The sequence below is a fragment of the Phyllobates terribilis genome, unplaced genomic scaffold, assembly GCF_046119375.1.
Source record: "Phyllobates terribilis strain yellow unplaced genomic scaffold, ASM4611937v1 Scaffold_12__6_contigs__length_324123572, whole genome shotgun sequence".
Lineage (NCBI taxonomy): Eukaryota > Metazoa > Chordata > Amphibia > Anura > Dendrobatidae > Phyllobates > Phyllobates terribilis.
Window position 1 is genome coordinate 302,722,973 of NW_027362772.1, and position 22,041 is coordinate 302,745,013.

At 46.8% G+C, this 22,041-nt stretch overlaps 1 protein-coding gene across 1 annotated transcript in view; it reads right to left on the reverse strand.

Annotated features, from left to right (window-relative positions):
- Positions 1-22,041, reverse strand: part of PEX14 (peroxisomal biogenesis factor 14) — a 161,326-nt gene that overhangs the window by 45,596 nt on the left and 93,689 nt on the right. The window contains exon 3 of the mRNA XM_073657252.1: positions 13,583-13,667. Coding sequence (XP_073513353.1) covers positions 13,583-13,667 — 85 coding nt within the window. The remainder of the gene's footprint in view (positions 1-13,582; positions 13,668-22,041) is intronic.

A 22,041-nucleotide genomic window follows, 5' to 3' on the forward strand; every position in this document is an offset into this window, starting at 1 on the left:
TCGGTGTAAAATGGAAAAATGAAAACTATTTCCTATAGAAGCTTCTATTTGCAGCATTAGCCTTTGGACGCTATAAATTAAAATGCCTCCAATACGGAGTTTTCATTAAATTTTCATATCATTTTCATACTCCTTGAAAAAAGTACAGTCATGGACAAAAGCTGAAATGTTACACACGTGCTGCTGCATCTGTATCTCTTTATGCAAGAGACAGAATTAAAAGGAAATCTTAAATGGACAAGAGATAAAAAAAACTAGAAACTTTAAAGTAAAAGTTACTTTTTTGGAGGTGGAAGAATCAGACGTGGTTTTTAATCGAAATAAAAGTCAGAGATCCATGCGGTTTTTCAAACAATGTTTCTAGCTGTCACATCGATTTTGATACAGTTATTAAAACTTTTTTTTTTTTTTTTGCAGCCTTTTTTGACTTTAATGATAAGTTTGGTCTGGATTCCCCCCCCCAAAAAAACTTTACTTTACTCTTCAAAACCTCTCCAAGAAAAGAAAAAAATAAAAAAAATCACAAAAAACGTGTTCTCCCATTGAACTCAACTGAAAGCGAACAGAAAAAGTATTTCAGACAGTGTTTGACAAGGATTTGAGCAAAATCCACCCGGAAAAAACATATTTGGTCCAGATCTTCCACTTTTAAACCACCAGAATTTTACAGTCTCCCTAAAGTGGGTGAGTTTCATTTAATCTCATCTATTAGCTACTTTTTTTGGGGTTGAGGAATCAGCTTTCGTTGATTTATAAAAAAAAATAAAAAAAATTAGCAGCATATTAATTTCTGCTACCATTGTGGTGCTGATCTTACCCGTATTTTTCAATTGAGGACCCTAAATCCGCTAAGGTTAAGCCACTGACTTGACATCGTTGGTTGCATTTTTTTTTTTTTTTTCCAGCAACAAAAAGATTTATAAAAAGCAGTATAAATAAGTGCAGAAGATATGAAAAAATGCTCCAGATTTCGGTTTAGAAACCCATTTATAAAATCTGCACCAAATACGCAGCATGTGACAGGTGGGAGATTGTTGATAGTTAGGGGTCCAACCCCTGGGACCTGCACTGATCGGCACAATGAGGAACTTTTTCCCTGTGGAGCGGTAATGCACAACAGCCAGCGCTGCAGATGGAGCAGTCATTCCCTACGGGGCTCCTGACCGACGCGCTCGGCATTTCCTCAGAGAACAAACGGCAGTCGGGCGTCCGACCCGTCGTGCCATCTTGTAAAGGGGATACAAATATCTCGATCTGCCGATCGGTGCAGGGCATCCGCCAATCGGCACCTTTCCCACGGTTAGGTGATAAAATAAGTTATCTGGTCAATCCCTTTAAATTTATGCAGCATAAGTGCAGCAAATTTGTTGCATTTCCGCATCGAAATTCTCAGCTGTTTGGGTTTTTTATTTTTGCGGGGAAAAGTAAAAAAAAAATCTGAACGGTGTGAATGATGGATAGGAGCAAGTCAAGGTCCAAGAGATGTTCCTCCCTTTTCTATGTCATGATGCCTAATAGGGCATATAAACATGGATTGTAGCGATGAGTTGACCCCTCGCGACGGATTTTGTTAAAAAAAACCATTAAATATATTGGTGCAAAGTTGGTTGAACCCACCGATTTTTGCCAGGTCGGCTGACTATCTTATATGAATGGGAGCATTCTGACAAATGGTGATGGGGGGCTAGAAAGATCGGGCATGTCGAAGTTCAACAGGAACTGCTTTTATTATTCTGGTGGTGGGTGGTCTCCCAGAGGTGCATGGCACCCGCTGCCTCCTATCCCCATCCAAAACACATGTTGACCTGACTTTGTTAACTGTTGGCTAACCAGATTTCCGAGGATTATGGAGACATTGGACATAAAGGCAGCGATTATGGGATGTATTTTTTTGCTCTTGCTACTGCCTAAAAAATGGAAAAATGAAGGAATTTTGGCTTCTTATCCCTTTAAGAAAACAAATCCTATTCCTTACGTCTTAAGCAAAGTGATGTGGTTTTTCTGCAGAGGTGACAGCCCCATTCAAAAACCACAGACACCGATCGTAACAGCTGAAGCCGATGCTGCAACCGCTGGTTTTAACAAAAAAAAAAAGTGTTAATTAATTGAAAGGATGGTTAGATTACAGAAAGCATGTAACGGGCCTGCAGGAGCGGCCATGTATCGGTAGACCACAGATAAACCACAGTGGGTAAAGGGTCTTCCATCAGATCTCTGCTGCTCCAGAGGACAGATCGAGCGAAACCCTGTCCCCGTTACTCCTGGGAGATCCAAGCTGGCCATTCTCCATGCCAATTGCACCAAGCACTCAGAATATTATAAAAAAAAAACATAGAAACAAAACAAAAAAAAAATAAATGGTGCTGACGAGATCTTGGCAAGCACCGATCCCAATCTCCGGTTACCCGGGGTAATCAAGATGGCTTTTAGGATGTGTTGTCAATGCTTTCACCGAGCCACAGAAATCCCAAGGCTTTTATAATTAATCGCTCCCTGCTGATCCGCACATTAGCAAAATGTGCAAAAAATTATCATAATAAAAAATAAAATCAAAACCGGGAGGGAAAAAAAAAAAAAGAAAGGAAATAGATGATCATCGATGATAATTTGCACTGATTTACCAGAACACTTTAGAAAGTAAAACATGTTTTGTACTTCGCCCATAATGATACGGAGAACAGCGGCGCTCAATAACGACTCCAGAAACTACAGCAAATGCTTTTTACTGGAAGAAAAAAAATGGGGCGGAAAAAAAAAACCTCATTTCCGGCATTTGATAATCCAGTATGTGTTAATAATTATTAACTTTCTTTTTGAAAATAATCTACCTTATAAGTAGAGGGTATTCAATGCTTTTCTATTGCAGTCCAATAACACAATATATCTGATAATCCAGCACCAGGTCACATGCATGAAAAATTCATAGGAATGAATAATTGCAACAAGGATCCCTGCTATTCGGCCGTGTGTCGCAAATAAAAAAATCACCCCCCCCCCCCCCAAAAAAAAGCACCTCAAAACTTAAATTTTCTTTTCCTATTCGATTCCATGTTAATCTACTTTGCCCTCAATTCAAACTGGCCACTGTCCAATCATAAGTAACCGGATCTGCACAAAAAGATTATTAATAATAATAATTATAATAATATTATTATTATAATAATGCAAAAAATGCATCAGAAAAACAAAACAAAAACTAAAACAAAACAAAAACTAAAACAAAAAAAAACTAAAACAAACAAAAAACTAAAACAAACAAAAAACTAAAACAAACAAAAAACTAAAACAAACAAAAAACTAAAACAAACAAAAAAAACAAACTAAAACAACCTTCCTCCAAAAACTGGTTCCATTTAAAAAACTTCTCGATTTTGACCTCCTCAAAGAAACCTCCATTTACGCAAAGCCTAAAGGCCAAGATCAGGAACTTATTAAGATTTTGGGGTGACATGATGTGATTGGGGAGTGCAGGGCCGGGTACAGACAGGGCTGACTATATAATAAGCCAGTAGGGCACAGTAAATTGTCGGATTAGTACATCATTCAAAAGTACGGTGATACAATATCACTATAAAATAAACAAATATTCTATTATACCTGGACACAAAAAAAGCTCCCATTATTCGGTATCCACACAACTAGGATGGTCTAAAGAATTACAAGTATTCAGCGTGAAATGTGAACTGTATAAATAATAATAAATGCAGAAAATAACTATTTTACATGTAGCCAGTCATTCCGAGTCCTGTGCCGCACCTACTAATCGACTTCCGAGTTTGGTATTTATTTTTTAATCTCACCTCAGATGACACCACAAAAGGTAAATATTTCCAACAGGTCGGGTGACGTCTCCGTCACATCAGGAAACTCGCCACAGATCAAAGTGATCAGAGGGGGCAGAGAGTTTTAAAGTTCTCTAAAGTCAGCTTCTGCCACGGCCGATAACCAGGGCCGGCTCCAGGTTTTTCTGGGCCCTGGGCGAAAGAGTCTCAGTGGGCCCTTTAACACATACCACGATTCATGATGCAGAGATACAGCGGAGAAATATATATATATATATATAGTACAATGCAAAGATTTCACTTCTTACATTACATGAGTGATATCTATTGTAAATTCCACAATAGCTCAGAAACCGGTGAATCGCTCCACACAGAATACTGGCCCCCATTACAAGGCTCCATACGGAATACTGGCCCCCATATAATGCTTCATACAGGATACTGGCCCCCATATAAAGCTCCACACAGAATACTGGCCCCCATATAACGCTCCACACAGAATACTGGCCCCCATATAAGGCTCCATACGGAATACTGGCCCCCATATAAGGCTCCATACGGAATACTGGCCCCTATATAAGGCTCCATACGGAATACTGGCCCCCATATAACGCTTCATACAGGATACTGGCCCCCATATAACGCTCCACACAGAATACTGGCCCCCATATAATGCTCCATACAGGATACTGGCCCCCATATAACGCTCCACACAGAATACTGGCCCCCATATAACGCTTCATACGGAATACTGGCCCCCATATAAGGCTCCATACGGAATACTGGCCTCCATATAAGGCTCCATACAGAATACCGGCCCCCATATAACGCTCCATTCAGGATACTGGTCCCCTTATAAAGCTCCATACAGGATACTGGCCCCCATATAATGCTCCATACAGGATACTGGTCACCTAATAAAACTCCATACAGGATACTGGCCCCCATATAAAGCTCCATACAGGATACCGGTCCCCTATATAACGCTCCATACAGGATACCGGTCCCCTTATAACGCTCCATACAGGATACCGGTCCCCTTATAACTCTCCACACAGGATACTGGCCCCCATATAATGCTGCATGCAGGCTGTTACCCCCCACATAATGCCCCATACAGGCCCCCCCCCCTTTTAATGCTCCATGCAGGCTGTTACCCCCCACATAATGCCCCATACAGGCTGCCCCCCCCTTTATAATGCCCCATGCAGGATGTCCCCCCCCTTTATAATGCCCCATGCAGGATGTCCCCCCCCTTTATAATGCCCCATGCAGGATGCCCCCCCCCCTTCTCTTTATAATGCCCCATGCAGGATGTCACCCCCCCTCTATATAAAGCCCCATGCAGGCTGTCCCCCCCCTCTATATAAAGCCCCATGCAGGCTGTCCCCCCCCTCTATATAATGCCCCATGCAGGATGCCCCCCCCTTCTCTTTATAATGCCCCATGCAGGCTGTTCCCCCCCCCTTTATAATGCCCCATGCAGGATGCCCCCCCCCCTTCTCTTTATAATGCCCCATGCAGGCTGTCCCCCCCCCTCTATATAATGCCCCATGCAGGCTGCCCCCCCCCCTCTATATAATGCCCCATGCAGGATGCCCCCCCCCCTTCTCTTTATAATGCCCCATGCAGGCTGTCCCCCCCCTCTATATAATGCCCCATGCAGGCTGTCCCCCCCCCCTCTATATAATGCCCCATGCAGGATGCCCCCCCCTTCTCTTTATAATGCCCCATGCAGGCTGTCCCCCCCCCCTCTATATAATGCCCCATGCAGGCTGCCCCCCCCCCTCTATATAATGCCCCATGCAGGATCTCACCCCCCCTCTATATAATGCCCCATGCAGGATGCCCCCCCCCCTCTTTATAATGCCCCATGCCTCCATACATTAAAAAAAAAATCAAATACTCACCTCCCTTCTCCTCACCTGCTACCCGCTGCTCGGCTCCGAACTCCAGCGTTGTCGGTGTCTTCCCGCTCAGCGCTCCCTGTGACGACTCAGGGGAAGGTGCGGTGTAAAGACGTCACCGCGCCCTCTGACCTGAGACGTCACAGGGAGCGCAGAGCAGGAAGACAGCGGATCTGCGGAGGCACGGGGAGAGGTAAGTATCGGGCTGCCGGGGCCCTGAGCAAGCGGGGGGAAGGGCAGGTGCCGACACCGCTCACCTCCGCCCATAGCCCAGCGGGGTGCGCGACCGCCAGTGGGCCCCTCTGCCTGCTCAGGGCCCCGGCATTTGCCCGGGTGCGCCGGGTGCTGACGCCGGCCCTGCCGATAACAGAGAATACTAGATTAGAGTCCACTGTGCAGCAGCTAATAGAGATGGGAACTATTATATGTTTGGAAGATTACGCAGGATGGGCACGCCGCCATGGATTTAAGATTCACAAAACCCTTTCCCAATAAAATAAGGATCTTTGCCTAAAAAGGTGACTTTTCCACCCAGGGAACAGACAAGTACTTGTCCTAAAAGATACTGAATATCTTATTAAAGTATCCAGGAATGAAAAAAGAAAAAAAGTTTGATTATCCTTAGGGGACCTGAGAAGCAGAGGGGAGGTGTCCCAGGCAGGGGGAGGCAGGAGAGCGGGGGCAGGGCTCATCCCAGGCAAAGCACAGGGGCCGGCCGGGCGCAACAGGGGAGCCTCCCCCATCCTGGGCCGGCCGGGCGCAAGAGGGGAGCCTCCCCCATCCCGGGATGGCCCGGCGCAAGAGGGGAGCCTCCCCCCATTCCGGGACGGCCCGGCGCAAGAGGGGAGCCTCCCCCCATTCCGGGACGGCCCGGCGCAAGAGGGGAGCCTCCCCCCATTCCGGGACGGCCCGGCGCAAGAGGGGAGCCTCCCCCCATTCCGGGACGGCCCGGCGCAAGAGGGGAGCCTCCCCCCATTCCGGGACGGCCCGGCGCAAGAGGGGAGCCTCCCCCCATTCCGGGACGGCCCGGCGCAAGAGGGGAGCCTCAACCCATTCCGGGACGGCCCGGCGCAAGAGGGGAGCCTCCCCCCATTCCGGGACGGCCCGGCGCAAGAGGGGAGCCTCCCCCCATTCCGGGACAGCCCGGCGCAAGAGGGGAGCCTCCCCCCATTCCGGGACGGCCCGGCGCAAGAGGGGAGCCTCCCCCCATTCCGGGACGGCCCGGCGCAAGAGGGGAGCCTCCCCCCATTCCGGGACGGCCCGGCGCAAGAGGGGAGCCTCCCCCCATTCCGGGACGGCCCGGCACAAGAGGGGAGCCTCCCCCCATTCCGGGACGGCCCGGCGCAAGAGGGGAGCCTCCCCCCATTCCGGGACGGCCCGGCGCAAGAGGGGAGCCTCCCCCCATTCCGGGACGGCCCGGCGCAAGAGGGGAGCCTCCCCCCATTCCGGGACGGCCCGGCGCAAGAGGGGAGCCTCCCCCATCCCGGGACGGCCAGGTGCAAGAGGGGAGCCTCCCCCATCCCGGGACGGCCGGGCGCAAGAGGGGAGCCTCCCCCATCCCGGGACGGCCGGGCGCAAGAGAGGAGCCTCCCCCATCCCGGGCCAGCCAGGCGCAAGAGGGGAGCCTCCCCCCATCCCGGGACGGCCCAAGAGGGGAGCCTCCCCCATCCCGGGACGGCCCGGTGCAAGTGGGGAGCCTCCCCCATCCCGGGCCGACCGGGCGCAAGAGGGGAGCCTGCCCCCATCCCGGGCCAGCCAGGCGCAAGAAGGGATAATCCTGGGTTGGGTACAGGAGGGGAGCCCCATCCTGGGAGAGAAGGGGCCCCATCCTGGGAGAGAAGGGGCCCCATCCCAAGCAAAGTAGAGGGGCTCTGGGTGTCCCAAGTGGAGAGATGAGAAGAGCTCCTGGCCTACAGACGAGACCCTTCTGCCGGTCTTGCGCAGTGTTTCAGCCAATTACGTGATAGGATTGGCTCCTTGCTTCTCCCATTATTGGATGATGAGCATCACATGACACACATTCCTGTATGGTAACATTTGTATTGACATTTAGAAATATTTGGGGGGTCCGCACCCCCTCTGTACAGCAAAGAGGAGACCACACAGACATATGTTTATTTCATAGCGGTAGACAGGTTTTTTTTTTTTTTTTTAAATAATGAGATTGTATATATTACATTGTAGCAAACGCTTCTGAGACGTAGCGGGACGCCTGCCAGCGGTGAAGGGGTTAACTCCGTAACCGGCGCTAATCACCATTTTTTTGTGATTTAATTTAAATAATTTCCTCTTGCCCTTTCTGGTGCTTTTTATGAGCAGCTGAAATATTAAGTATGAAGGGAGGGGAGATACAAAACGGATGACTCTCTTGAGACAAGTGAAGTCTATAAAGTTACCATGGCGACATCCCACAATAGGCATTAGGAAAACAATGGCTTTTTTTGCGGCTTTTAGCTTCCAAAAATAAAACTTCAAACCTTATCAATATTAGATCTGTAGGGAGAAAAAAAAAATAAAAAAAATCACCCTATGATGGGGGTCAAGTATCAAAAGTTTTTGCAGCAATATAGCGACAGCACCAACCTCACTTCTTGGAGTCTACAATTAGGTTTCATTAAAAAAAAATAATAATTATTCATTCATTTTTTTCAGGATATTTTGTGTCTCTTGTTCACCACTGACTTCAGAATGAGTTAACCGAGAAGGTGTCGGTGAGCTCCGTCTGATTGGGAGTTTTTATCTCTGTTATCTGACTTTTTCTGCACTCTTCTGTGACAATTTTTGACCAAAGTTGAGCTGAGCTTTGATGTGGTCATAAATCAGCTGAGGGGAGCTCAAGAAGAAAAAAAAAAAACAGATAAAAGTTACAAACTCCTAGTCAGACCCAACATGGAACTCACTGACTGATTCTCGGTTAACTTATTCAGCAGTAATGTGCATTGAGACAGTCTCTTGAAGCCGACAAGTGTCAATTTTTTTTAACGAAACCCAACTGAAAAAGTATATATATTTTTAGGCCAAAATATACGCATTTAAGTAAAAAAAAATATTAAATTCATCTTTTATATATATATATATATATATATATATATATATATATATATATATATATATATATATATATATATATATATATATATATATATATATATATATATATATATATATAAGCACCCCCATTGTGGACTGATTGTCAGAGTAGGTTTCCATGATCATATTTTCAGTCCAAAAACGGGCATAACACGGACAGCTCCCGGACCAATGTTATTCAATGGGGCAGTGGAGGGGACCAATTTTTTTTTCATAAATCTACATATAGGGAATAAAAAATAAATAACACTTTATAAAAAAATAAATAAAATAAAATAATTAAAAAAAAATATCGCAACTTGCACTAGTTTCTTCTGTGTGTTGGAGAAGACTTGCCCATTCAAGTCTATGGGAGCACAAAAAAAAATATAGGATTCTACACAGGACCCCATCTAGCGTCCGTTATTAGGGATACATTGCGATTTGGTCTTGTAAATGTTTATTATCTTCTGCTGTATAAAAACAGATTGCATCCGGATGACAAATAGGAATAAACATTTATCCAAGTTTTTGAGATGAAACACGGACAGAGCAGAGAAGCACTGTAAAGCATGGTGCAGACAATTGTTTTTCTCCATAAGATTCCAAGCCATCAAATGACTATAGGATGGTTTCAAACATGCTGTTTATCATGGCAGAAGCCAGGAGTGGATTAAACATGAGCCCCGCACCACTGACCCACAGAACCAAAGCTTCTGCTGTGTGTGGTCAGTGCAGACACGAGTCGCCGGACCTCCACTGACCCACAGAACCAAAGCTTCTGCTGTGTGTGGTCAGTGCAGACACCAGTCTCCGGACCTCCACTGACCCACAGAACCAAAGCTTCTGCTGTGTGTGGTCAGTGCAGACACCAGTCTCCGGACCTCCACTGACCCACAGAACCAAAGCTTCTGCTGTGTGTGGTCAGTGCAGACACCAGTCTCCGGACCTCCACTGACCCACAGAACCAAAGATTCTGCTGTGTGTGGTCCCTGCAGACACGAGTCTCCGGACCTCCACTGACCCACAGAACCAAAGCTTCTGCTGTGTGTGGTCCCTGCAGACACGAGTCTCCGGACCTCCACTGACCCATAGAACCAAAGCTTCTGCTGTGTGTGGTCAGTGCAGACAAGAGTCTCCGGATCTCCACTGACCCACAGAACCAAAGATTCTGCTGTGTGTGGTCCCTGCAGACACGAGTCTCCGGACCTCCACTGACCCACAGAACCAAAGCTTCTGCTGTGTGTGGTCCCTGCAGACACGAGTCTCCGGACCTCCACTGACCCACAGAACCAAAGCTTCTGCTGTGTGTGGTCCCTGCAGACACGAGTCTCCGGACCTCCACTGACCCATAGAACCAAAGCTTCTGCTGTGTGTGGTCCCTGCAGACACGAGTCTCCGGACCTCCACTGACCCACAGAACCAAAGCTTCAGCGGTGTGTGGTCCCTGCAGACACGAGTCTCCGGACCTCCACTGACCCACAGAACCAAAGCTTCTGCTGTGTGTGGTCCCTGCAGACACGAGTCTCCGGACCTCCACTGACCCATAGAACCAAAGCTTCTGCTGTGTGTGGTCCCTGCAGACACGAGTCTCCGGACCTCCACTGACCCACAGAACCAAAGCTTCTGCTGTGTGTGGTCAGTGCAGACAAGAGTCACCGGACCTCCACTGACCCACAGAACCAAAGCTTCAGCGGTGTGTGATCCCTGCAGACACGAGTCTCCGGACCTCCACTGACCCACAGAACCAAAGCTTCTGCTGTGTGTGGTCCCTGCAGACACCAGTCTCCCGACCTCCACTGACCCACAGAACCAAAGCTTCTGCTGTGTGTGGTCAGTGCAGACACGAGTCTCCGGACCTCCACTGACCCACAGAAACAAAGCTTCTGCTGTGTGTGGTCAGTGCAGACACGAGTCTCCGGACCTCCACTGACCCACAGAAACAAAGCTTCTGCTGTGTGTGGTCAGTGCAGACACGAGTCTCCGGACCTCCACTGACCCACAGAACCAAAGCTTCTGCTGTGTGTGGTCAGTGCAGACACGAGTCTCCGGACCTCCACTGACCCACAGAACCAAAGCTTCTGCTGTGTGTGGTCCCTGCAGACACCAGTCTCCCGACCTCACATAACAAGTGGTAGACAATTAGAACAATTAATACCTGCGTATAATGAAGTTAACCTCTTCCACCCTTTCTATCAGCTTTAATTGAGAGTCAATGAGGAGAAATATAAAGACTCCCGTTGTCAGACAAGTGGCGAGCCGGCAGCGCAGTATAGATCCCGGTACGACTTCACCGGCTCAATACGCCTCACCATGAAAGCATACGGCGAGGTCGGATCAATCGCTCACTAATTAGACCAATCAGGGGGAGATTTCCCTGACCCCGAGCGCGGCGGCCCCGCGACCTTACAGTGATTTTCCAGCTCATTCTCAGAGTCTGCAGCACGCAGAGGATGACATTTATCCTGCGGCTCAGTGTCAATACGGCTGTCGCTAATTGATGAGGGTCTCAGCAGCTGAAGCTCGGGGTCTGTACAGAGGGGCTGTTAATAGAGATGTATGTAATGATGGAGAGGAGACGCAGCCGGATTATCTGCAGGGACGGGAGGTGACCGCCCTCGCACGCCAGACTCCGTGCAGCTGAATGGATGAGATCATTATCCAAGTGTACATCCATTTCCGCCTGTGCGGTAGCAATAAAGAGCACGGGCCTCATTCATCAAAAAAACGCCCGAACGAGAGGAAAAAAAACTTTTTGCTTGTAGCGACCAATCACAAGGCAGCGCAAAAAAAGTTAAGCTGAGCTCTGATTGGTTGAACAGTTTTGAACAATGAGGCCCATATGTTCTTATACTATCAGCTGCGATGCAATATTAGAGCATATTTATCACAACGGTCTAATTTTTACACAAAAAAAAGCCTTAAAAAAAGTCAAAAAAATTTTTTAATTTGGAGCATTTTAAGATTCTCTAGTCCAAGTTTTTATTTTTTTTTTATTAAGCATTATTTAACATAAATTTATAACAAAGTATAGGGAGGAGATCAGAAATAATATGTGATCAGACATGGCCAGTAACGTCCAGATCAATGTAGATCACATTCCCATTTAACATTTTCGCTGCCAAGGGGATCTCTCCTACGTCCTTGCAGGGGGGGCAACTCAGTGGCCAAAGTTGTTGGAGATACATTCTGGATTCCAATGGTTATAACTCGGATGGATCGTCAATGAGATTTTCAGCTTCTGTTTTATGATAAAACTAAATAAGCCCTCATGAACCCCAAAAATGGTACCAATAATAGAATTCATCACACAAAAAATAGGCCCTCGCGCAGCTCCGTCGACTAAAAAATAAAGTTACAGCTTTTACAATATGGCCACAATATTGGACTTTATTGTAAAAGAAAAAAACAACAAAGCTAAAATAGAAATGTAACATACATATTTGGAATCATCCAGTCCATAATGACAAAAAAATATAGAAACCACACACTGTTTATCCCACGCTGGGAACACCATAAAAAAGAAAAGTTAAAATTGATGCTTTTGGGTTTCACTGTCTTACAAAAGATGGAATAAAAAAAGTGATCAAAAAGTTACGTATACCCCAAAATGTTACCAATAAAATCTATAAACTCGTTTTACCAAAGTATAAAGTCTCATCCAGCTAGGTCAGCAGAAAAAATAAAAAAAAGTTACGTCTCCCCAGAATATGGAGGCACAAAATATTTTAGTGTTATTAATTGTGCAAACATTGTAAAACATAAATTTGGTAATTGTACAGACCTAGAGAATAAAATTAATACATCACTTAGGCCAAACTGTTACACTTACAATTTTTTTCTCTGATTACACTTTGTAAAAATGACAAATTTGGGCCTAATACATTTTTATAGAGCAAAAATTTAATTTTTCTTTTTTTTTTTTTCTTTCATCTTTGTGTTTGTTAATGTGAAGCACCAGAAGGATTAACAAACTTCTTGAATGCTATAAGGGGTGAACTTTTTAAAATGGGGAGATTTATGTGTGGCTGCTAATATATTGGCCCCTTAATGGCACTTGAAGATTTAAAAAAAAAAAAAAAAAAAGTGTCACCTTGTATGTAGAATGATCACACAGGCAGCGACCAATATAATAATAATAATAATAATAATAATAGTTTTTATTTTTATAGCGCCAACATATTCCGCAGCACTTTACAAATTTTAGGGGGGACATATACAGACAATACAGAATAAGCATATCCAATATACAATAAAGTCTCTTATGAGCCGGAGAAATGTGTCTGTTGTCTGTAAAGATTTTTCTAATATAACTTTATACCTATTAGTTGGTCAAGTTAAAACTAAACTTTGGGTGCACAAAGTTGTAAGTTAGGCCAAGTCCACTTTAAGGAAAATCTCACCCGTTGGCCACGGTGCCAAAGATTTATACAATAGATAATACATTTTGTGTTAATTGTGAAATGGTGCAGAATTCTGGCACATTTTGCTTAGTAAATCCCCCCCCCCCATTGCGCTCTGGTGTGGTACAAAGCCATTATGGGGCTCCTATTATTTAAATGGATGTGATGGGATACAGCTGCAAAAAGAAACTAAGTCACAAGAATGCAGCAGATTGCAACAAGATTAAAAGGGATTCTTCAGACATCGCCAGGATGCATGAGCGGCTGACAAGTTTTGGAATAAGACGCAGAATAATGTGGCAGCCATCCGCAAGTGCAACTTCATCAAAACTGAGGGGCACTGGAGAACCCCTTTAGTATTAGGAGGTGGCACATCATCATTCTCCCTTGCAAAAAAAATCTTATCTAAGTTTAATTTTACCTTTTCTCTTGAGAAAGTCTTTCCGGGTGGAAACGGGGCTCTGGCGAACTCTTGGGTTTTGCAGAAACTTTACTGCGGTGGCAATCTGCAAGGACAGAGAGGGACATATGGATGAGAACTCAGCAGCTGATACATATTATCACCGATAAAACAAAAAGGTTTAATTATAAACGGACCGTAAAGAGGATCAGTCACCGAGGCTCTAAAGCAACGAACAACCCGCAGCACCTATTCCGGCCACCGCAGGTAATGGTGATCGGAACCAGCTCTGGATTAGGGATTTTTTGGATTTTAATTTTTTTTTTGTTGTGAAGTCATCAGCGATCCAACATCTGCAACAATCATGCATGCTGATTGTTTCCAGAAAGTATCTTCATGCAAACAAACAAGATTGTAGATTTGACGTCAATGTGTGACTTCAGCCGCTGATCCCGGGCTTCCACCAGAGCGCCTCCCACCTCTTTACATATCTTGTTTCTGTAAATTCACTAATCAGGGCAAATGTAGGCAAAACCGATCCATGGGACAATGCAATAAACAGGAAATTACCAGCATCCAACACAGATCACGGACATTAAGGCGATCGGAGCAGGTGTAAGTCAAACGATTAGTTATTACACCTGCGATGGCGCTGATTCAATTGGGAAATAATAGTTTAAAAGGTTCGGATGGGGCACATTACTCTCAAAGTGCCTGCAGAGAGGGCATGATTGAGCAAGATGTCATTAGTAATTCATTTAAAGGAAAACAGGAGAAGGAGCAAGTGACTGAAAGCAATTTAGATGTCAGGTAGAAGGAGGGGAAGGAGGCGACTTTTAAGAAAGCATGATAAGTGAATTTACATGTGCGAAGAGATTAAGCCGCGGCGAGAGATGGAGGGAGAGAGGCCGGGGCCATATAAAGAAGAAGAGAAAGATCTGGGGGTAATAAAATACATCGTCCAAATATCCCAGATCCAGCGGGCAAAGTCCGAACTCTCCCAGAAGTGCCCTTTAATGAGTGTGATGTCATACTGGATGGAAAGGGATAAGGCTGATGTCATCAATGCACATTACTAAGACTGCAGGGTAGACCATGACAAGGAGAGGTCTGTGCCTCCATGCAAGGGGAAACTTTTTGGGGTTCTTTTCTAATGAGATCTGTACTAGAGGTTCCTTAGATGCTGCACCACAAGCATGTTGAACCAGAAATGCTTTTAGCTGCATTCACAATCCTACTGCCTTTGGAGCAATATCCCCTGCTGGTGCAGTGTCTTGCTTTGACGACATGTATTCTGAGGAAAGGTAGTCTTCACACCGGAGTCTCCAAAGTAATTATTACAGGAGCTCAGACAAGCTGTAAAGGGAGTTGTGTTACTGTCTAACTGACCGATTCCAATAAAACAAAGGACGAGCAGAATGTTGAAGGCAGCTCATGATTTAAGGGGGTGTTGTCCACCTTATCAAGTTATCACCTATCCATAAAGTTGCTTGTGGTCACACAAAACCGGAGCGCAGAGCTGCCTTGTATGAATGGAGTGAAGGCCACTTGTGTGCATCACTGCTTTATCCATTGTCCATAGGACTGGTGAAGCCTTATAGAACCATAGACAATAAATCCAAGTGCAGCCACTGCTATAAGCAAATAAGGATCTTCAGAACTCCATGAGAAGGGGTGTATCACCAGCGACCAGCGAGATATCACCTTGTAACTGGAGAACTGATATCAAGACAAGTTGAGACAAAACATTTAACTCAGGATCAGTACAGAATCAGTAATGTAATGTATGTACACAGTGACTGCACCAGCAGAATAGTGAGTGCAGCTCTGGAGTATAATACAGGATGTAACTCAGGATCAGTAATGTAATGTATGTACACAGTGACTGCACCAGCAGAATAGTGAGTGCAGCTCTGGAGTATAATACAGGATGTAACTCAGGATCAGTAATGTAATGTATGTACACAGTGACTGCACCAGCAGAATAGTGAGTGCAGCTCTGGAGTATAATACAGGATGTAACTCAGGATCAGTAATGTAATGTATGTACACAGTGAGTGCACCAGCAGAATAGTGAGTGCAGCTCTGGAGTATAATACAGGATGTAACTCAGGATCAGTAATGTAATGTATGTACACAGTGACTGCACCAGCAGAATAGTGAGTGCAGCTCTGGAGTATAATACAGGATGTAACTCAGGATCAGTAATGTAATGTATGCACACAGTGACTGCACCAGCAGAATAGTGAGTGCAGCTCTGGAGTATAATACAGGATGTAACTCAGGATCAGTAATGTAATGTATGTACACAGTGACTGCACCAGCAGAATAGTGAGTGCAGCTCTGGAGTATAATACAGGATGTAACTCAGGATCAGTAATGTAATGTATGCACACAGTGACTGCACCAGCAGAATAGTGAGTACGGCTCTGGAGTATAATACAGGATGTAACTCAGGATCAGTAATGTAATGTATGCACACAGTAACTGCACCAGCCGAATAGTGAGTGCAGCTCTGGAGTAAAATACAGGATGTAACTCAGGATCAGTAATGTAATGTATGTACACAGTGACTGCACCAGCAGAATAGTGAGTGCAGCTCTGGAGTATAATACAGGATGTAACTCAGGATCAGTAATGTAATGTATGTACACAGTGACTGCACCAGCAGAATAGTGAGTGCAGCTCTGGAGTATAATACAGGATGTAACTCAGGATCAGTAATGTAATGTATGTACACAGTGACTGCACCAGCAGAATAGTGAGTGCGGCTCTGGAGTATAATACAGGATGTAACTCAGGATCAGTAATGTAATGTATGTACACAGTGAATGCACCAGCAGAATAGTGAGTGCGGCTCTGGAGTATAATACAGGATGTAACTCAGGATCAGTAATGTAATGTATGTACACAGTGACTGCACCAGCAGAATAGTGAGTGCAGCTCTGGAGTACAATGTATGGGATAAGTAATGTAATGTATGTACACAGTGACTGCACCAGCAGAATAGAGAGTGCAGCTCTGGAGTACAATGTATGGGATAAGTAATGTAATGTATGTACACAGTGACTGCACCAGCAGAATAGAGAGTGCAGCTCTGGAGTATAATACAGGATGTAACTCAGGATCAGTAATGTAATGTACGTACACAGTGACTGCACCAGCACAATAGTGAGTGCAGCTCTGGAGTATAATACAGGATGTAACTCAGGATCAGTAATGTAATGTATATACACAGTGACTGCAGCAGCAGAATAGTGAGTGCAGCTCTGGAGTATAATACAGGATGTAACTCAGGATCAGTAATGTAATGTATATACACAATGACTGCACCAGCAGAATAGTGAGTGCAGCTCTGGAGTATAATACAGGATGTAACTCAGGATCAGTAATGTAATGTATGTACACAGTGACTGCACCAGCAGAATAGTGAGTGCAGCTCTGGAGTATAATACAGGAGGTAACTCAGGATCAGTAATGTAATGTATGTACACAGTGACTGCACCAGCAGAATAGTGAGTGCAGCTCTGGAGTATAATACAGGATGTAACTCAGGATCAGTAATGTAATGTATATACACAGTGACTGCTGCAGCAGAATAGTGAGTGCAGCTCTGGAGTATAATACAGGATGTAACTCAGGATCAGTAATGTAATGTATATACACAATGACTGCACCAGCAGAATAGTGAGTGCAGCTCTGGAGTATAATACAGGATGTAACTCAGGATCAGTAATGTAATGTATGTACATAGTGACTGCACCAGCAGAATAGTGAGTGCAGCTCTGGGGTATAATACAGGATGTAACTCAGGATCAGTAATGTATGTACACAGTGACTGCACCAGCAGAATAGTGAGTGCAGCTCTGGAGTATAATACAGGAGGTAACTTAGGATCAGTACTGTAATGTACACAGAAACTGCACCAGCAGAATAGGGAGTGCAGCTCTGGAGTATAATACAGGAGGTAACTCAGGATCAGTAATGTAATGAATGTACACAGTGACTGCACCAGCAGAATAGTGAGTGCAGCTCTGGAATATAATACAGGATGTAACTCAGGATCAGTAATGTAATGTATGTACACAGCAATTGCTCCAGCAGAATAGTGAGTGATGCTCTGGAGTATAATACAGGATGTAACTCAGGATCAGTACAGGATAAGTAATGTAATGTATGTACACAGTGACTGCACCAGCAGAATAGTGAGTGCAGCTCTGGAGTACATTACAGGATGTAACTCAGGATCAGTAATGTAATGTATGTACACAGTGACTGCACCAGCAGAATAGTGAGTGCAGCTCTGGGGTATAATACAGGATGTAACTCAGGATCAGTAATATAATGTATGTACACAGTGACTGCACCAGCAGAATAGTGAGCGCAGCTCTGGAGTATAATACAGGATGTAACTCAGGATTAGTAATGTAATGTATGTACACAGTGACTGCACCAGCAGAATAGCGAGTGCAGCTCTGGAGTATAATACAGGATGTAACTCAGGATCAGTAATATAATGTATGTACACAGTGACTGCACCAGCAGAATAGTGAGTGCAGCTCTGGGGTATAATACAGGATGTAACTCAGGATCAGTAATGTAATGTATGTACACAGTGACTGCACCAGCAGAATAGCGAGTGCAGCTCTGGAGTATAATACAGGATGTAACTCAGGATCAGTAATATAATGTATGTACACAGTGACTGCACCAGCAGAATAGTGAGTGCAGCTCTGGAGTATAATACAGGATGTAACTCAGGATCAGTAATATAATGTATGTACGCAGTGACTGCACCAGCAGAATAGTGAGTGCAGCTCTGGAGTATAATACAGGATGTAACTCAGGATCAGTAATATAATGTATGTACACAGTGACTGCACCAGCAGAATAGTGAGTGCAGCTCTGGGGTATAATACAGGATGTAACTCAGGATCAGTACATAAGGGTTTCAGTATATGGAAGGGGGGTAGGGAAGGAGTCGGGAGCAACAGCTGTTGGCTGAACGCTATCCAATGTGTTTGTCGGCCTATAGTTCATTTTGAGAGTTAGTCAAACAAATCCTGCAGGTTCAATGTCACAGACAAACAATATTATTGGGAACATTCTTTGATGGAAAGATCTTACATGGACTGGAGATTATTGGATGAAATTTTTAACATGGAGACCTCTTTCCCGGCAGTGCGTCACTGGTCATTCGTTGTAAAAAATGTCACTGATGAACAATCATATTGACTGAAATCTTCTTATTCGATCTTTTTTAGACTCTTGTGCGGCCACCAGGTCAGACAGCACTGAGGATCGTTGTCACCAGTATCCGCTTGAAGCAGGTAAATTACACACCGGCCACTGAGGTCCCCGTGCACATTAAGGCCCATTTAGTCAGGTTGATAACTGGGAAACGAGCGTTCCTGGGAACTTGTTGCTGTCTGAACAGGCCGGCAATTACGGTACCAGACGAATGGGAAAGCGGCCATTAAGCAACCACTGATAGGCTTGTATATAGCTGATCAGGAGTCATTTGCAGCTGTGATCGGCTCATGTACTTGGGTCCTTAGATGGAAGGAATCAAAACCACCTATTGTGTATGGGGGGCCTCCTGACCCTCGCCTGACAGATAATAACATCAAAACCTTATCTTTTTGCGTTCCTAGGGAAAAAAAATGCTGCCAGAATCAACTGGAGGGGACAGAGAGATGGGGAGGGGCGAACCAGGGGGGGAAGGGCTGGCAGAGGAAGGGGGGGGGGGGGGGAGAGAGACCAGGAGGGAAGGGCTGGCAGAGAGGGGGGGGGAACCAGGAGGGAAGGGCTGGCAGAGGAAGGGGGGGGGGGGAGAGACCAGGAGGGAAGGGCTGGCAGAGAGGGGGGGGGAACCAGGAGGGAAGGGCTGGCAGAGGAAGGGGGGGGGGGGGGAGACCAGGAGGGAAGGGCCGGCAGAGAGGGGGGGGAACCAGGAGGGAAGGGCTGGCAGAGGAAGGCGGGGGGGGGGGGACCAGGAGGGAAGGGCCGGCAGGGTGGACGGACGGACCAGGAGGGAAGGGCTGGCAGAGGAAGGCGGGGGGGGGGGGGGAGAGAGACCAGGGGGGAGGGGCTGGCAGAGAGGGGGGGGGACCAGGAGGGAAGGGCTGGCAGAGGAAGGGGGGGGGGGAGAGAGACCAGGAGGGAAGGGCTGGCAGAGGAAGGGGGGTGGGGGGGAGAGAGACCAGGAGGGAAGGGCTGGCAGAGGAAGGGGGGGGGGGGAGAGACCAGGAGGGAAGGGCCGGCAGGGTGGACGGACGGACAAGGTGGGGGGGGGGGGACCAGGAGGGAAGGGCTGGCAGAGAGGGGGGGGGGACCAGGAGGGAAGGGCTGGCAGAGGAAGAGGGGGGGGGGGAGAGACCAGGAGGGAAGGGCCGGCAGAGAGGGGGGGGGAACCAGGAGGGAAGGGCTGGCAGAGGAAGGGGGGGGGGGAGAGACCAGGAGGGAAGGGCTGGCAGAGAGGGGGGGGGAACCAGGAGGGAAGGGCTGGCAGAGGAAGGGGGGGGGGGGAGACCAGGAGGGAAGGGCCGGCAGAGAGGGGGGGGGAACCAGGAGGGAAGGGCTGGCAGAGGAAGGCGGGGGGGGGGGGGGGACCAGGAGGGAAGGGCCGGCAGGGTGGACGGACGGACCAGGAGGGAAGGGCTGGCAGAGGAAGGCGGGGGGGGGGGGGAGAGAGACCAGGGGGGAAGGGCTGGCAGAGAGGGGGGGGGACCAGGAGGGAAGGGCTGGCAGAGGAAGGGGGGGGGGAGAGAGACCAGGAGGGAAGGGCTGGCAGAGGAAGGGGGGTGGGGGGAGAGAGACCAGGAGGGAAGGGCTGGCAGAGGAAGGGGGGGGGGGGGGGGGAGAGACCAGGAGGGAAGGGCCGGCAGGGTGGACGGACGGACAAGGTGGGGGGGGGGGACCAGGAGGGAAGGGCTGGCAGAGAGGGGGGGGGGACCAGGAGGGAAGGGCTGGCAGAGGAAGAGGGGGGGGGGGGGAGAGACCAGGAGGGAAGGGCTGGGCACGGGGTGTGTGTGTGTGTGTGGGGGGGGGGGGTTTGAGACCAGGATGGAAGGGCTGGGCGGGTTGAGACCAGGAGGGAAGGGCGACAAGAAGGGAAGGGCCGGCAGATTGGGGGGGGGGGGGACCAGGAAAGAAGGGCCGGCAGAGGTATTTAGAGAAGAAAATGGGTGTCTTAAAAATGCACAATATATGACTAATGTGCACCATTACCATGTGAAATGTACAAAGCCTGTCCTGAAGAAACACCATAAAAAAATAAAAAGCAAAAAAGAGACAGCCATCTTACAGGACGCTCATCTTACTCATAAACAAATATAAACTAAATCAATATCTTCTATCAATGACCACAGGTCCTCATACATGCCCCGTGTAATTACACTTGCACATATGTAGGATCGGGCTAAAACCTCTCAGACTATGGCTATAACTCTGCCGAAGACCCCATGCACCGGGAATGGGACAAGTTATGTCTGTGCAGGGAGGATGCCCATTAACCCCAGACAAAGAGGAGGTCAGAAGTTCTCTCAATAGATGCAGGAAACAATTATCTGGACACTGGGGGTCTGGACGCCTCCCATCGGGGGACCCCACACAGGAGGGGAGCTCTATAATCCAGCCTCCCTATTATAACGTGAGGATAAGTGCTGGAGATGGGAGATCTGGATACGTGGAGACGGCGACACATTAATGGCCGTTAACTCCGCGGCGGCCCCCACCGCCATGAACAACGTGAAGCATTAAGTGATGGAGCCGGCAGCGGCAGAGCAAAGTTTTAGCAAGAAATCAGGTCTGTGTCAAAACTGAAGTGACAAATTTGGTCATCGGTGGCACAAGGAAATGGTTGCAGAGCGGCTGTTAATCAGAGGCAGCCATCGCACAGTGCTGATGCCAGCACTCAGGGAAAAATGCAGGAGGCTAATTATGAAGCTGTATATCTCGCTAAAGACGCTCGACTTGGCTTCATCGTGCCAGCACTGACAGCACAGGTACTAGCGCTCGCACACAGGGAGGACGGCAGCCACTTACCAGATACATAACAGCTGCAGAGAATGTATCAGAGTATAAGAAGTAGTAGATAAGAAGGGATATTTGCATTCTTTACAGAATAAGACCCCTAAAGAAAACACAAAAAGCCCCCAATAAATAGTAGACGTTCCCTTCTTGTAGCAGTAAATGATTTTTCATAGCTCAGTTCTGTCGGCTTCTGTGACCTGTAAAACATGGCTGACACTGTATTATCGGAGGGTCTTTGTCCAGGATCAGCAGGACAACTCTGATTATAGAAAAAGTGCCCACCCCAGCACTCCCGATTGTCTGTGGTTTTCTATCTCGGCCCCATTTATTTCAATGAAGCTAAACTGCAATTCCAGACATGACAGAAGGACAAGGTGTGGCGCTGTTTCTGGAATATAGCAGTCATGGTTTTTGGAATCTTATTTAATATCTGAATAAAAAGTTCT